The sequence below is a fragment of the Dendrobates tinctorius genome, unplaced genomic scaffold (assembly GCF_039654945.1).
Source record: "Dendrobates tinctorius isolate UK_male_01 unplaced genomic scaffold, ASM3965494v1 ptg000011l, whole genome shotgun sequence".
NCBI classification, from domain to species: Eukaryota; Metazoa; Chordata; class Amphibia; order Anura; family Dendrobatidae; genus Dendrobates; species Dendrobates tinctorius.
Window position 1 is genome coordinate 90,752,684 of NW_027361679.1, and position 15,124 is coordinate 90,767,807.

At 38.3% G+C, this 15,124-nt stretch overlaps 1 protein-coding gene across 4 annotated transcripts in view; it reads right to left on the minus strand.

Annotated features, from left to right (window-relative positions):
- Positions 1-358: 358 nt before the first annotated feature.
- SCAMP4 (secretory carrier membrane protein 4) overlaps positions 359-15,124 on the minus strand; it is a 99,366-nt gene continuing 84,600 nt past the window's right edge. For all 4 annotated transcript variants that reach the window (XM_073544740.1, XM_073544731.1, XM_073544751.1 and 1 more), the window contains one exon: positions 359-1,550. In XM_073544740.1, coding sequence (XP_073400841.1) covers positions 1,374-1,550 — 177 coding nt within the window. In that variant the 3' untranslated portion in view covers positions 359-1,373. The remainder of the gene's footprint in view (positions 1,551-15,124) is intronic.

Below are 15,124 nucleotides of genomic sequence, written 5' to 3' on the forward strand. Positions count from 1 at the left end.
TTTTCTCTAGAATCATTAGGCAGTGCTCCCTTTTTATAACCACTTTTTTATTTCTACTGGATTTCAATGGATGTTAGAACTTACTAGATAAAAAACAGACGGAGCAGAATACGCTTATTACTATTTTTGTGTGATAGGATTGTTGTTTCTGTAAGAAGCAGAACCGTTACTTCACTTGTACGATTAGTGCTGCAAAGTGCTTTTTCCTGCAAGTCTGATGTATTTTTCTACATTTGTAGCCCTCACAATCTGAAACACGGCCATACAAACCAATTTATCCATTTTTTTTATCTGTATGTCACTGCTATAAACCATAATTTACATGCTAAACTTGATATAAACGGACTAAAACACAACATTTTGATTTTAAATTTAATAGTTTATTGAAACAAGTAGCAAATTCTGAAGCAATTCCAGAAATAATTTTATGAAACACAAAAAGAATGTTATAGATTATTTAAATTTCCAACCCATGCAGGTATTATTCATATGTATTAAGGAACTAATAGATAAAACAATGGTAAGTGCGACAAATTATATTCATGATGTTTGTATTATGAAAAAAAAAGTTCTCAAATAGCAAAAGTACCAAACTAAGGCGCAGATTCATCATTTCCAGTTTTTTTTTTTTAAAGTCATTTTCCTATTTTGTCTTGTTGCCATATTTGGTGCAAAATTCATCAAAATGGCGAATATGATTCACAAATTTGGCACAAAGTCAAAAAAAATTTTAATTTTCCTGTCTTCAACTGTTTTTGTGACGTCAAACGTCACATGTTGGTGCAAAAAAAAAAAAAAAAGAAAAAGTCAAAAAAATGGTGCCAAAATATGAGCGTACTATAATATACACTAGGGGGTGACTGGAGTGAAGTGGCTCCAAGTTTTGTGACTTTTTAAAAAGTTTCCATTGATCAATCAGGCTAAAACATTTGGAATCGCTAAACTCCACTCCCAAAGCAGGAAAAAAACAGGAGACATATTAAATAGACTTCTAAAAAGGCGCATATACAATAATGAATTGTGTGCACACAAACAAAAAAGGCGAAAAACACACAAAACTAGACAAAAAACAAACACAAAGGCAATGATGAGTAAACATACAATATATATTTTTGCAGAATGAATTTAGTAGTTAACACTAGGGATGTTAAAAGAAGACCTAGCAAGATTTATTTCCATAGTTCACAGTTTTCTTGAATTTGGAATGTATACAAAAAAAGGTGACAAATAGCATTCATTAGGTTTTCTTAAGAAAATAATAATTTGTACAGAAAATGAACAAGTGTAAACTGACTTAATTTGAGATGTCATTTTTGGCAAAAATGTGAGCTATAAATTTCCTTTAGACCTTGCAACTCATTAAAAAATGAAGGTCATTGCCATTGTCCTCCTGAAGGATAGCTTGGGACTGTTGGATATTGGGGCAACGTAGGTCCAGTGAAATTAGAGTACTGCTCTTCATGGCTAGGTGGCCTTTTCCATGTCCCACTATGCCACTCTTCCTGGGCTTTCTGGAAGCTTCCACCTGCACCTCTGTACAGACGATGTACCTTTTGAGAAAACACAAATCAGCAATTACAAACTAGTTACATGGTTGCTGCAAAATGAGAATGAGCTCACATTGCCACCATGTATTTCTGCAAAGTGCTTGGAAACAGTTGATGACCCTGTGGCAATTGGATTGATAGAGTTGGACAAATGTCGTCTGATAGTAATTTTGAGAGTCTCTGTCGTGCATGCTACATACTCTGCTAATTTTAACTCATGTGAGCAAATATAGTACAAATGAGCAACGGCAGTTCAGAAAACTATTAGAGGAAAATGGTTTATTACTAAGCACTGATAATAAGATTTGTGTATTTTACACACAACTATAAAACCCTACTGTATGAATACAGGATTTATTTTTTTTACTTGAAAACCAGTTAAATGTTAAAATACTGCCTATGTAGAAGATTTGATACAAACATATCTAACATCATGTTGTAATATGTTATGTAGTCCTTCATCTTCAGATAGCATTGGTATGTTTTTTCAATAATATTTGCTATTTCTTTTAATGGGTCCGATTCATCAAAGTGTTTACAGACCGTGTTCTAGTGTAAAAAGTTGAAAAGTTTGCTTTGAAAAGTTGCCTTGTTTCAGTGCAACTTAAGACTGTGCAAAATGTTGTGACTTTTGGCCTTCTCATGCGATTTTCATCCAGCTCCGAATGGGTGGAGCTGGGACAGGACAGGGGCATGGTAATCACTATGCTACAAAACCTACTCAAGCAGAGACTGGAGTAAAAATTGTGGTGAAGTGCACACTGAGTTGTACACCACTTGCCCGGCACTCCTGATTCATGAAAAGGTGTATGTCTCTTCATGAATCAGGAGTGTCTGACACCAGCACAACATTGAGATCGGCATGAACAACGCACGCTGGATTAATCCGACCCTATATGTTGTATATACTACCAATATTTAAGCTTTTTTATGTGTAGTATGCAATAAGTTTTATTTTTCTCCATCTGCCGTACAATACTATTTGCTCTTTGTTAACACCAGTTTTAACAACCTCCTTTTCTGTAATGTCAAGCTATACAAGGTTTGCAATACAATTCAGATGCATTTGCACAACTGCATTTTGAAGTAAATTTTCCTATCAGAATATTTTCAAAGATATAGGGTGGGTGGCATGAGCTTGTAGATAAGATAATCAACATTTAGGGTGTGTGCACACGCTGCGGATTCTGCTGTGGATCCGCAGCGGATTTGGCCGATGCGGAGCTGCAGCAGTTTTTGCTGCGGTGTACAGTACCATAATATCCTATGGATATCAAAAACCGCAGTGCAGACGGTGCGGATTTGCTGCGGTTTCTAAACCGCAGAAAGAATTGACATGTCAATTTTTTCTGCGGATTCCGCTGCGGTTTACCATCTCCTCCATTGTGGAGATGATAAACCGCAGGGCAAAACCGCAGGCTAATCCGCAGATAAAACCGCAGGTCTTATGACCTGCAGATTTACTTGCGGATTTTACAAAATCCGCGCGGCCAAATCCGCAGAGCATTCCGCAGTGTGTGCACGTACCCTTACCCTATTATCACCTTATAATGAGACAACCAAAACATGTATTCTAGAAGTATTATTGTGATATTGTAAATAAATGTAATATCATGTAAATTTGTAGGTTATCGTGATTATCATTGGTGTATTCTACAAGATATTTGTCTGTTTCTGTGCCCCCAACCACACCGGTAGCATATAGTCACGATAACAGCCATATTATTTGACGTGTAGGGAAAATGAGTTAATTTCAGAGAACAGAAACTTTTCTTCCCAGTAGAACTTGATAATATTTGCAAGGGATCTGAGAAAAACATTTTAATGGAGATGTCTGTAAAAAAAAATATATTATCAAATACAAAAAAGATATGTTTTAGAAAAAAGCCCACTGATGTAACCAATAGACCTTTCACTTCTCCCAAATAAGAACTGTATATGGGCAAATAATTTATAATACTTTCTATTGCAATATGAAAACTTCAAACTGCAGAATAATCTTTATAAAAAGAGAAAAGCCATATGGGAAATTAAAAACATCATGGTTGTATGACCAGTTGATAAAGGTTATGGCATTGTAGAAATAGCAAAAAATTAAATACTACAAAAGTATTTCAGGAACTATTGAACTAAATTTTTGACGAAGGAGAATACACAAAAGCCATCAACAAAAAATGAGTGAATGCTCATATGGAAGACTCGTTCATACCAGTTTATCATTCTTTCTCAATAAAATACTTACTTTCAAAGAAATAAAATCCTGAGTGACCAATTGCCACCAGAAGTCACAGAACTAGTAAACTGAGTCAACCTGTGTGTAATTTATTCTCAGTATTACTACAGCTGTTCTCTGAAGGCATCAGAGCTTTGTTTGAAAACATTAGGGATCAAACAGCATCATGGAAACCAAGGAACACACCATACAGCTTGGGGATAAAGTTGTGGAGTAAATAAAGCAGGGTTAGGTCATAAAAAATAGCCAAACATCTGAACATCTCACAAAGCACTGTTTAATCCATCATACAAAAATTGAATATGGCAGAACTTCAAACCTATTAAGACATGGCCATCTACCTAAACTGATATCCCAAGGAAAGAGGGCACTAATTGGAGCAGCAGATAGAGGCCCCTGGTTACTCCGAAGGAGCAGCAGAGATCCACAGCTCATTTGGGAGAATGTCTCAATAGGACAACTATTAGTTGTATACTCCACAAATCTGTCCGTTATGGTAGAGTAACAAGAAAAAAGCCATTTTTGAAAGCAAGCCATAAGTCCTATTTGCAGTTAGCAAAAAGCTATGTAGAGGACACAGCTAGCATGTGGAAGAATGCAAAATGCCATGTGTGGTGGAAAAATAACACTGCACATCACCCTGAAAGCACCATCCCCACAGTCAAACATATTGGTGGTGGCATCATGGTGTGAGAATGCTTTTCTTCCATCAGGGACAGGAAAGATGTTTTGAGTTAATAGGAAAATAGATGGAGCTACTAATGTGTTTGAATGGCCCAGTCAAAGTCCAGATTTAAATTCCATTGAGAATCTGTGACAAGACTTGAAAATTGTTGTTCAGAGATGGATGCTGTTCATCCATTTTTCACTGATCCATTGCTAAGACTGCATTCACCACATTCACACATTTTTTTTTTATTGAAGAGCACATAGACCCATAGAGTTGAATGGATCTATTCATACAAATGTGAAAATCACAAATCTGAGTGTGAGATTCATGAGACTCAGAGCATGTCGTATTCGGATCTGTGTTTGTGGATCACATTAGGTCATAAAAGTCATTGGGAATTCATGAAACAGATGCAAATCAGAAGACTTCTGATTTACTTCCATGTCTCAAGGATATGTTACTTAGTGCTCAATTTAAATAAGAACATTCGACTTTTCAGCGGACTTTTAATTAGCTTGGAAGTAAAAATACTTTTTCACTACAAAAAAAAACAAAAGAGAGACAAATGAAAGAAACTAAGATGACACCTGAAAAAAAATGGTAACACTTGCGAATGTGTGAACGTAGCCTAACAGGCAATAGATAAAAAAAAAGTTTAGATGGTCTTCCTGCTTAAAAAAACAAAAAAAAACATGCAGGCATCTAGGATGCCACTAGGATGGCACTGTTTCTCTCAGATGGTAGCATTCACACTGCTGTGAGAATGCAGCTGTATTCTGAACACGTGATGTTTCTTGATTTAAAAGTACAGTACTTGTTTGAACAGGTTTTTTTTTATCTTTTCCAATTGTTTGTGCTCATCTAAAAAGTGTAATGATAGTTGTTTGGTAATCTTAAACCTCTTCCCCGACATGACATACATACAGGTCATTGTTGGGAAAGAGTTTCCACAAATTAATGTACATGTAAGTCATGATGATAGGACGAGCACAGTAGTTGTACCCAGTGTAATCACCTTGGGAGCTCGGTTAAACAGACAGCCAAGCACCTGCAACAATTGCCAGTGGCAGTGTCAACACCTATCCTGGCTGTTTAACCTAGTGTCGAACTGGGATCCAAGGGCCCACCGATAAGAATTTTGTGTGCCCATTCTACAGCTACATACAAATATCACCAAACTTTTATTTTCAAATTTCAGGTCAAAACATTCTCTATACATTCAAATGGAAGAATGGCTGCATTCGTGTACAGCCACATCTTTAATGAAGAACATAGAGGACGCAGTATGAGAAATTGGAAATTCGAAGACATGTTGTCAGTAGTTTATAAAATAAAAGGGCAATTTACATTTTAATCAAAAATATACCTATAAATAAAGAGAAAAATCAGACAAACTGAAAATTTTGCAGTGGTCTCTTAATTTTTGCCAGAGCTGTATATATACACTGCTAAAACAATAAAAGGGAACACTTAAACAACACAATGTACACACGTGGTCAAAATTGTTGGTACTCCTCATTTAATGACAGAATAACCCACAATGGTGACAGAAATAACTCATGAAATAGGCCTGGACAAAAATGATGGTATCCTTAACTTAATATTTTATTGCACAACCTTTTGAGGCAATCAGTGCAATCAAACGATTCCTGTAACTGTCAATGAGACTTCTGCACTTCTCAATAGGTATTTTGGCCCAGTCCTCAAGAGCAAACTGCTCCAGTTGTCTTGTGTTTGAAGGTTGCCTTTTCCAGATGGCATGTTTCAGCTCTTTCCAAAGATGCTCAATAGGATTTAGGTCAGGGCTCATAGAAGGTCACTTCAGAATAGTCCAATGTTTTCCTCTTAGCCATTCTTGGGTGTTTTTAATTGTGTGTTTTGGGTCATTATCCTGATGCAAGACCCATGACCTGCAACTGAGACCAAGCTTTCTGACACTGGGCAGCACATTTCTCTCTAGAATCCCTTGATAGTCTTGAGATTTCATTGTACCCTGCACAGAGTCTAGACATCCTGTGCCAGATAAAACAAAAAGCACAAATATCCTGAAATAAAAAGTAAAAAATAAACTGCAAATAATGCATAAAAGTAATAATAATAAGGGTATTTAGTAAACATAATTTTGATCAAAATAATCTACAAGCCATCCCGCCACGTCACGGCAACCCTTGTGGGACAGTCCTACTCTAGTATTTAAAAACTTTTGACTTGCCAAGTGACATAAATGTGAACAAGGATCGAGCGGCTGAACCACTAGTAAAAGCATAGGCCTGACAGGATGGCTTTCCCAGCTCAGAAAGAGGGCGGTCGCACCCTTATATGCACTGAATGCACAGTGAAATGAATAAAAAACTGGCGTCTGAACTGAGAAAGTAAATTAATGTGTATGCACAATGTAAGTGCATATTAACACATGACCATTAACCAGAGAAAACAAAAAGCAAAAAGCACAAATATCCTGAAATAAAAAGTAAAAAATAAACTGCAAATAATGCATAAAAGTAATAATAATAATAAGGGTATTTAGTAAACATAATTTTGATCAAAATAATGTACAAGCCATCCCGCCACGTCACGGCAACCCTTGTGGGACAGTCAGTTCATTTTTTACTTATTTCAGGATATTTGTGCTTTTTGCTTTTTGTTTTCTCTGGTTAATGGTCATGTGTTAATATGCACTTACATTGTGCATACACATTAATTTACTTTCTCAGTTCAGACTCCAGTTTTTTATCCTGTGCCAGATGCAGCAAAGCAGCCCCAAAACATAACAGAGCCTTCTCCATGTTTCACAGTAGGGACAGTGTTCTTTTCTTGATATGCTTAATTTTTCCATCTGTCAACATAGAGCTGATGTGCCTTGCCAAAAAGTTCCATTTTTGTATCATCTGTCCAAAGGACATTCTCCCAGAAGCTTTGTGGCTTGTCAACATGTAGTTTGGCAAATTCCAGTGTGGCTTTTTTATGATTTTTTTTCAACAATGGTGTCCTCCTTGGTTGTCTCCCACGAAGTCTACTTTGGCTCATACAATGACGGATGGTGCGATATGACAATGATGATCCTTGAGCTTGAAGTTCACCTTTAATCTGTTCAGAAGTTTTTCTGTTTTTTTTTTGTTACCATTCTTTTTATCCGTCTCTTTGATTTGTCATCAATTTTCCTCCTTCAACCAAGTCGAGGCAGGTTGGCTACAGTCCCATGAAGCTTAAATTTCTGAATATGTGCAACTATAGTCACAGGAACATCAAGCTGCCTCAAGATGGTCTTAGAACTTTTACCTTTAACGTGTTGTCTATGATTTTATTTCTTGTCTCCTGACACAACTCTTTCCTTTGCTTCCTCTGGTCCATGTTGAGTGTGATACTCACTGTGCTGTTTGGTGACATGGTGTGTATCTGTAGCCCTCTATACAGGCCCACTGACTAATTCCAAGACTGTAGAAACCTGTGATGCTAAGTAGTAGACACACCTTGATTTAACATGTCCCTTTTGTCACATTATTTTCAGAGGTACCATCATTTCTGCCCTGGCCTATTTCAGGAGTTTTATTTTTTTTTTTTTTAATTCTGTGGAAGCATGGTTGAAAAATAATGTCTGACTTTCATTTGTTCATTTTCATAGATTTTTTGTATTTATTATTACTTTTGTCAGGTTCAATTTATTTCTGTGACCATTGTGGGTTTGTCTGCCATTAAATGAGGGGTACCAACAATTTTGACCACGTGTGTAACTCCAAGTCACTCACACTTCTGTAAAATCAACATGTCTAGTTAAGAAGCAACACTGTGAATCAATTTTTCCTGCTGTTGTGCAAATGGATCAGACAAAAAGTAGAAATGATAGGCAATTAGCAAGACAACCCCTATAAAAAGAGTGGTTCTGCAGGCGGTAACCACAGACCATTTGTCTGTTCTCATCCATTTTGGCCATTGTTTTGGTCACTTTTGCATTTTGTCATTGCTCTCGCCCCTAGGGGCCCAGTAGCGGAGCATGAAGCGGTGTTTACAACCCACAGAAGTTGCTCAGGTAATTCAGCTAATCCAGAGTGGCACATCAATACGAGCTGTGGCAAGAAGGGTAGCTGTGACTGTCAGCACAGTGTCCCGAGCATGGAGCAGATACGGTACCCGGGACAGGCCAGTACACCAGGAGACGTGGAGGGGGCCATAGGAGGGCAACAACCCAGCATCAGGACCGCTACCTCCTCTTTTGTGCAAGAAGGAACAGGAAAAGCATTGCCAGAGCCCTGCAAAATGACCTTTAGTAGGCCACTAACATCCATGTGTCTGCTCAAACTGTCATTAGCAGACTCCATGTAGGTGGTATTAGGGTCGATGTCAACAAATGGGTGTTGTGCTTACAGCCCACACTGTGCAGGGAGATTGGCATTTGCAAGAGAACACCGAGACTGGCAGATTCGACGTTGGCGCATTGTGCTCTTTACAGATCAGAGCAGGTTCACACTAAGCACATGTGAGAGAACTTACAGAATCTGGGAACACCATGGAGAACCTTCTGCTGCCTGCAACATCCTTCAGCATGACTGGTTTGGCAGTGGTTGAGTAATGGTGTGGGGGGCCATTTCTTTGGAGGGAAGCACAGCAGACCATGTGCTAGCCAAAGGTACCTTTACTGACATTAGGTACCGGGATGAGATCCTCAGATCCATTTTGAGACCATATGCAGGTGCAGTGAGCCTTGGGTTCCTTCGGATGCATGACAATGCAAGGACTCATGTGGCTGAAGTGTGTCAGCAGTTCCTGCATGATGAAGGCATTGATGCTATGGATTGGCCTGCCCCTTCCCCAGACCTCCATGCAATGTAGCACATCTGGGACATAATGTCTCGATACGTCCACCAACACAACTTTGCACCACAGACTGTCCAGGAGTTGACTGATGCTTTGATTCAGGTCTGGGAGGAGATCCCTCAGAACATCCGCTGCATCATCAGGATATCCCCAATCGTTGTAGGGAGGTCATACAGGCACGTGGAGGCCACACACACTACTGAGCATAATTTCCTTGTCTTGAGGCATTTCCACTGAAGTTGTATCAGTCTTTAATTTGATTTTCCACTTTGATTTTGAGTATCATTCCAAATCCAGACCACAATGGGATATTAATTGTGATTTACATTGATCATTTTTATGTTTTATTGATATCAACGCATTCCACTATGTAATGAATAAAGACTGCCACAGGAATATTTCATTAAGTGACATCAAGGATGTGGTATTTTAGTGTTCTCTTTATTTTTTGAGCAGTGCATATACAGCTCTGGCAAAAATTCAGAGACCACCACATCAAAACTCTGTAATGGAAGGTAATCAAGAGGATGATGGATAGTCACAAGCCATCAAACAAAAAAGAACCGCTTAAATTTTTGTGACAGAAGCAGTGTGAAAGACTGGTGGCAAGCATGCCAAGACGCATGAAAGCGGTTTTTAAAATCCTGGTTATTCCACAAAATATTGATTTCAGAACTCTTCCTGAGTTAAAACATTAGTATTGTTGTTTCTAAATGATTATGAACTTGTTTTCTTTGCATTGTTTGAGGTCTGAAAGCACTGTTTTTTTTTATTTTGACCATTTTTCTTTGTCAGAAAAAAAATACAAAATTTATTGCTTGGAAATTCGGAGACATGTTGTCAGAAGTTTATAGACTAAAAGAACAATTTACATTTTACTCAAAAATATACACTACCGTTCAAAATTTTGGGGTCACCCAGACAATTTTGTGTTTTCCATGAAAACTCAAACTTTTATTAATCAAATGAGTTGCCAAATGAATTTAAAATCTAGTCCAGACATTGACAAGGTTAGAAAAAAAAAAAATTTTTTTATTTGAAATAATCATTTTCTCCTTCAAACTTTGCTTTCGTCAAAGAATGCGCCCTTTGCAGTAATTACAGCATTGCAGACCTTTGGCATTCTAGCAGTTAATTTGCTGAGGTAATCTGGAGAAATTTCACCCCATGCTTCCAGAAGCCCCTCCCACAAGTTGGTTTGGCTTGATGGGCACTTTTTGCGTACCATACGGTCAAGCTGCTCCCACAACAGCTCAATGGGGTTGAGATCTAGTGACTGCGCTGGCCACTCCATTACAGATAGAATACCATCCACCTGCTTTTTCCCTAAATAGTTCTTCCATAATTTGGAGGTGTGCTTTGGGTCATTGTCCTGTTGTAGATGAAATTGGCTCCAATTAAGCGTTAAGCGCTGTCCACAGGGTATGGTATGGCATTGCAAAATGGAGTGATAGCCTACCTTATTCAAAATCCCTTTTACCTTGTACAAATCTCCCACTTTACCAGCACCAAAGCAACCCCAGACCATCACATTACCTCCACCATGCTTGACAGATGGTGTCTGGCACTCTTCCAGCATCTTTTCAAGTTGTTCTGCATCTCACAAATGTTCTTCTGTGTGATCCAAACACCTAAAACTTGGATTAGTCTGTCCATAACACTTTTTTCCAATCTTCTTCTGTCCAATGTCTATGTTCTTTTGCCCATATTAATCTTTTCCTTTTATTAGTCAGTCTCAGATATGGCTTTTTCTTTGCCACTCTGCCCTGAAGGCCAGCATGCCGGAGTTGCCTCTTCACTGTAGACGTTGACAATGGCGTTTTTTGTGTACTTTTTAAGGCCTCTTTCACACATCCGTTTTTTCTTGTCAGTTAAAATCCACCAAAATGGCGGAAAGCGGATTCGTTTGTAACTGATGCAAACGGATGCCACCGGACCGTTTTTTGACGGATCCGTTGAATGCAGAATTTTAAAGGAACCGCAGTCCGGAAAGGGGAGAGAGAGAGAGAGAATTTTTTTTTCCACCGCCAGAAAGGATTTCAGGGTTAAATTCCCCTGACTTCCTTTCTCCGGGCATACGCACTGTAAAATGCGGATCCTACAGCAAAAAAAAACGTTGCAGGGTCCGTTCAGGCATGCCAGCGGACGCAAACATTTTGGTGGATCCGCAAAAAAACGGATCCAACGGATGGCCATCCGTCAAGATCTGCCGGTAATGCAACTCAATGGGGAAAAAAAATGGATCCGCCAAAAAAAATGGCGGATCCGTTTTTTTCAAAAACTGGTGGATTTTGACTGATGGTCAAAAACGCAAGTGTGAAACAGGCCTGATGAAGCTGCTAGTTGAGGACCTGTGAGGCGTCGATTTCTCAAACTACAGACTCTCATGTACTTGTTTTATTGCTCAGTTCTGCAGCGGGGCCTCCCACTTCTCTTTCTACTCTGGTTAGAGCCCGTTTGTGCTCTCCTCTCAAGGGAGTAGTATACACCGTCGTAGGAAATCTTCAGTTTCTTGGCAATTTCTCGCACAGAAAAGCCTTCATTTCTAAGAACAAGAATAGACTGTGGAGTTTCACATGAAAGTTCTTTTTTTCTGGCCATTTTCAGAGTTTAATAGAACAAACAAATGTAATGCTCCAGATTCTCAACTAGCTCAAAGGAAGGTCAGGTTTATAGTTTCTCTAATCAGCCAAACTGTTTTCAGCTGTGATAACATACTTGCACAAGGGTATTCTAACCATCCATTAGCCTTCTAACGCAGTTAGCAAACACAAAATACCATAAGAACACTGGAGTGATGGTTGTTGGAAATGGGCCTCTATACACCTATGAACATATTGCATTATAAACCAGACGTTTGCAGCGAGAATAGTCATTTACCACATTAACAATGTATAGAGTGTATTTCTGAATCATTTAATGTTAACTTCATTGGAAAAAACTGTGCTTTTCTTTCAAAAATAAGGAAATTTCTAAGTGACCCTAAACTTTTGAACGGCAGTGTACCTATAAAGGGAAAAATCAGACAAACTGAACATTTGAAAGTGGTCTCTTAATTTTTGGTACATACAGCCAACTGATGAAGGGTATTCACGCAAAACATTAAAGTAATACTTTACATACCGCAGTGTCACCAATGAATATGAAGTACTGACAATAAATCCTATTTGAGCCATCTCCAAGTGCTTTTCGGTGTGCTGTTACTTCACTCTGTCTAATAAGTTCCCTTTAAACATCATGAGGTATACTTAAAGGGGTTTTCCCATGAACAAAAGTTCATTTTAAAACAGAACTTGTAATAATAATAATTTCCACAATCAGATATGTTTAAATTAAATGTTCCTGTGCTGAGATAATCTTATAAATGTGCCCCTGCTACGTACTGTGTAATGGCTGTGTCTGACCGTGCAGGGACATGGTCTGATCATACCATATCTCCTGGGCAGAGGGGAAGGAAAAAATAAGATAGACATTACAGCAGAAGATCGCAGCAGATTCTTTTTGTTAGGTAAAACATTTCCATGCCTGTTTTTAAAAAATGATTTACTACAAAGAATCATTTGTGATCCCATGCTTTCCTGTCTGTATACTCTTCTGCATCCTCCCCAGTCCAGGAAATGGGATATGATCAGACCATGTTCCTGTACCGTCAGACACAACCATTACACAGTACACAGCAGGGGCACATTTATAAGATTATCTCAGCACATGAACATTATTTTTAAACACATCCAATTGTGGGACTTATTATTAAATGAACTTTTGTTCGTGTTGAACGTCTTTCATTTTTTAAAAGGAAAGTTCTGAAAAAACTGATCACAAGTGGTGGTCTTTCTCAAAGGGTCAGTTTTCTCTATAATTCTCTTAGTGATGCCATCATGGGTAAAGAGAAAAAGAATTACGCACTGGTAAATTGATGTACTAGAACACATTACAGCATCCTTCCTATTCCCTCACTTTGGATTGTAGTTTATGTGGAGTTTCTGTCTTTCCTTTTGTCTCCTGTTATGCCTGGTACATTTATAATCATGATAAAGATGTCTATTTTGCAGAGATTAGTGAACCTGGTCTTTAGGAGCGCAAGGACAGGAAATGAATTATTATGAAATCTTCTTTTTATTGAAGTAATCCACAACGCTTTTCGACAGATGAATTCTGTCTTCCTCAGGTGGAACAACGCACAATGCCTGGGCAACCAAGGAGTGGCTTCGTAAGAAGCATATGAAGGTCCTGAAGTGGCCTAGCCAGTCTCCAGATCTCAACCCCATAGAAAACCTTTGGAGGGAGTTGAAAGTCCGTGTTGCCCAGCGACAGGCTTAAAACATTACTGCTCTAGCAGAGACATGCATGGAGGAATGGGCGAACATAACACTAACAGTGTGTGCCAACCTTGTGAAGACTTACAGAAAAAGTTTGACCTCTGTCATTGCCAACAAAGGATATAAAACAAAATATTGAGATGAACGTTTGTTAATGACCAAATACTTATTTTACACCATAATTTGAAAACTAAATCTGGCCAAATCAGACAAGGTGATTTTCTGGATTTGTTTTCACATTTTGACTCTCATAGTTGTGGTCTACCTATGATGTCAATTAAGGACCTCTCTCATCTTTTTAAGTGGGAGAACTTTAAGTGGGAGAACTTGACTAAATACTTTTTTCCCCCACTGAGGGCTTGTTTTTTTGCGAGACAAGTTGTACCTTTCAATGACACTATTCATTTTACCACATTGTTTTGCATTGCAAAAATAGTGCAATCCCACAGTTGTTTTTTTTAAATTATTTTTACCATGTTCACTAAATGCTAAAACTGACTTGTCATTATGATTCTCCAGGTCATTACAAATTCATAGACACCAAACATGTTGAGGTTCTTTTTTAATTAAGTGGTGAAAAAAAATTCCAAAGTTTGTTTTAAAAAAAAAATAAATAAATATAAATTGCGCCATTTTCCGATACCCATAGCGTCTCCATTTTTCAGGACTTTGGGTTGGGTGAGAGCTTATATTTTGCCTGCCGAGGAGACATTTTTAATGATACCATTTTGGTGCAGATACAATCTTTTGATCGCCTGTTATTGCATTTTAATTCAATGATGCGGCGACCAAAAAAATGTAATTCTGGCGTTTTGACTTTTTTTTCTTGTTACACTGTTTAGCGATTGTGTTAATTCTTCTTTAATATTGATATATCAGGCAATTCTGAATGCGGCAATAGCAAATATGTGTATATTTGATTATTTTCATTGTTTTACTTTGAATGGGGCAAAGGGGGTGAACTTTTATATTTTTTCAGTTTTTTAATATTTTTTAAAACTTTTTTTTACTTTTTGCATGCTTCAATAGTCTTCATGGGAGACTAGAAGCTGCAGTACTTTGATCGCTTCTGCTACACACAGGCGATGATCAAATCACCTGTGTATAGCAGAAATGCTCACTTGCTATGAGCGCCAACTACCGAGCGGCGCTCATAGCAATCTGGCTGACAACTATAGAGGTCTGCTGGAGACCTCTGGTTGTCATGCCGACCCATCGGTGACGGGTATATATCAGCTGACATTTGCCTGCTAAAGTGCGGGCTCAGCGCCGGAGCCCGCACCAAAAAGGGGGAATCCAACATGGGCGTTCTATAACGCCCAATGTCGGAAATGTGTTAAAGGGAATCTGTCACCACATATGACCATCTTAACTATTATTATGGGCATGCAGGCTATAGAATGCTGAAAACAGTCCTCCTTGTGTGCCTCATATTAGATGTCTTGTTGCCGATAAAATTATCTTTTATTACTTAACATTTCATTCGCGGGTCATATTTTTTGTCTCACATTTTTCACATAATACACATCTCACTTTTATTTCA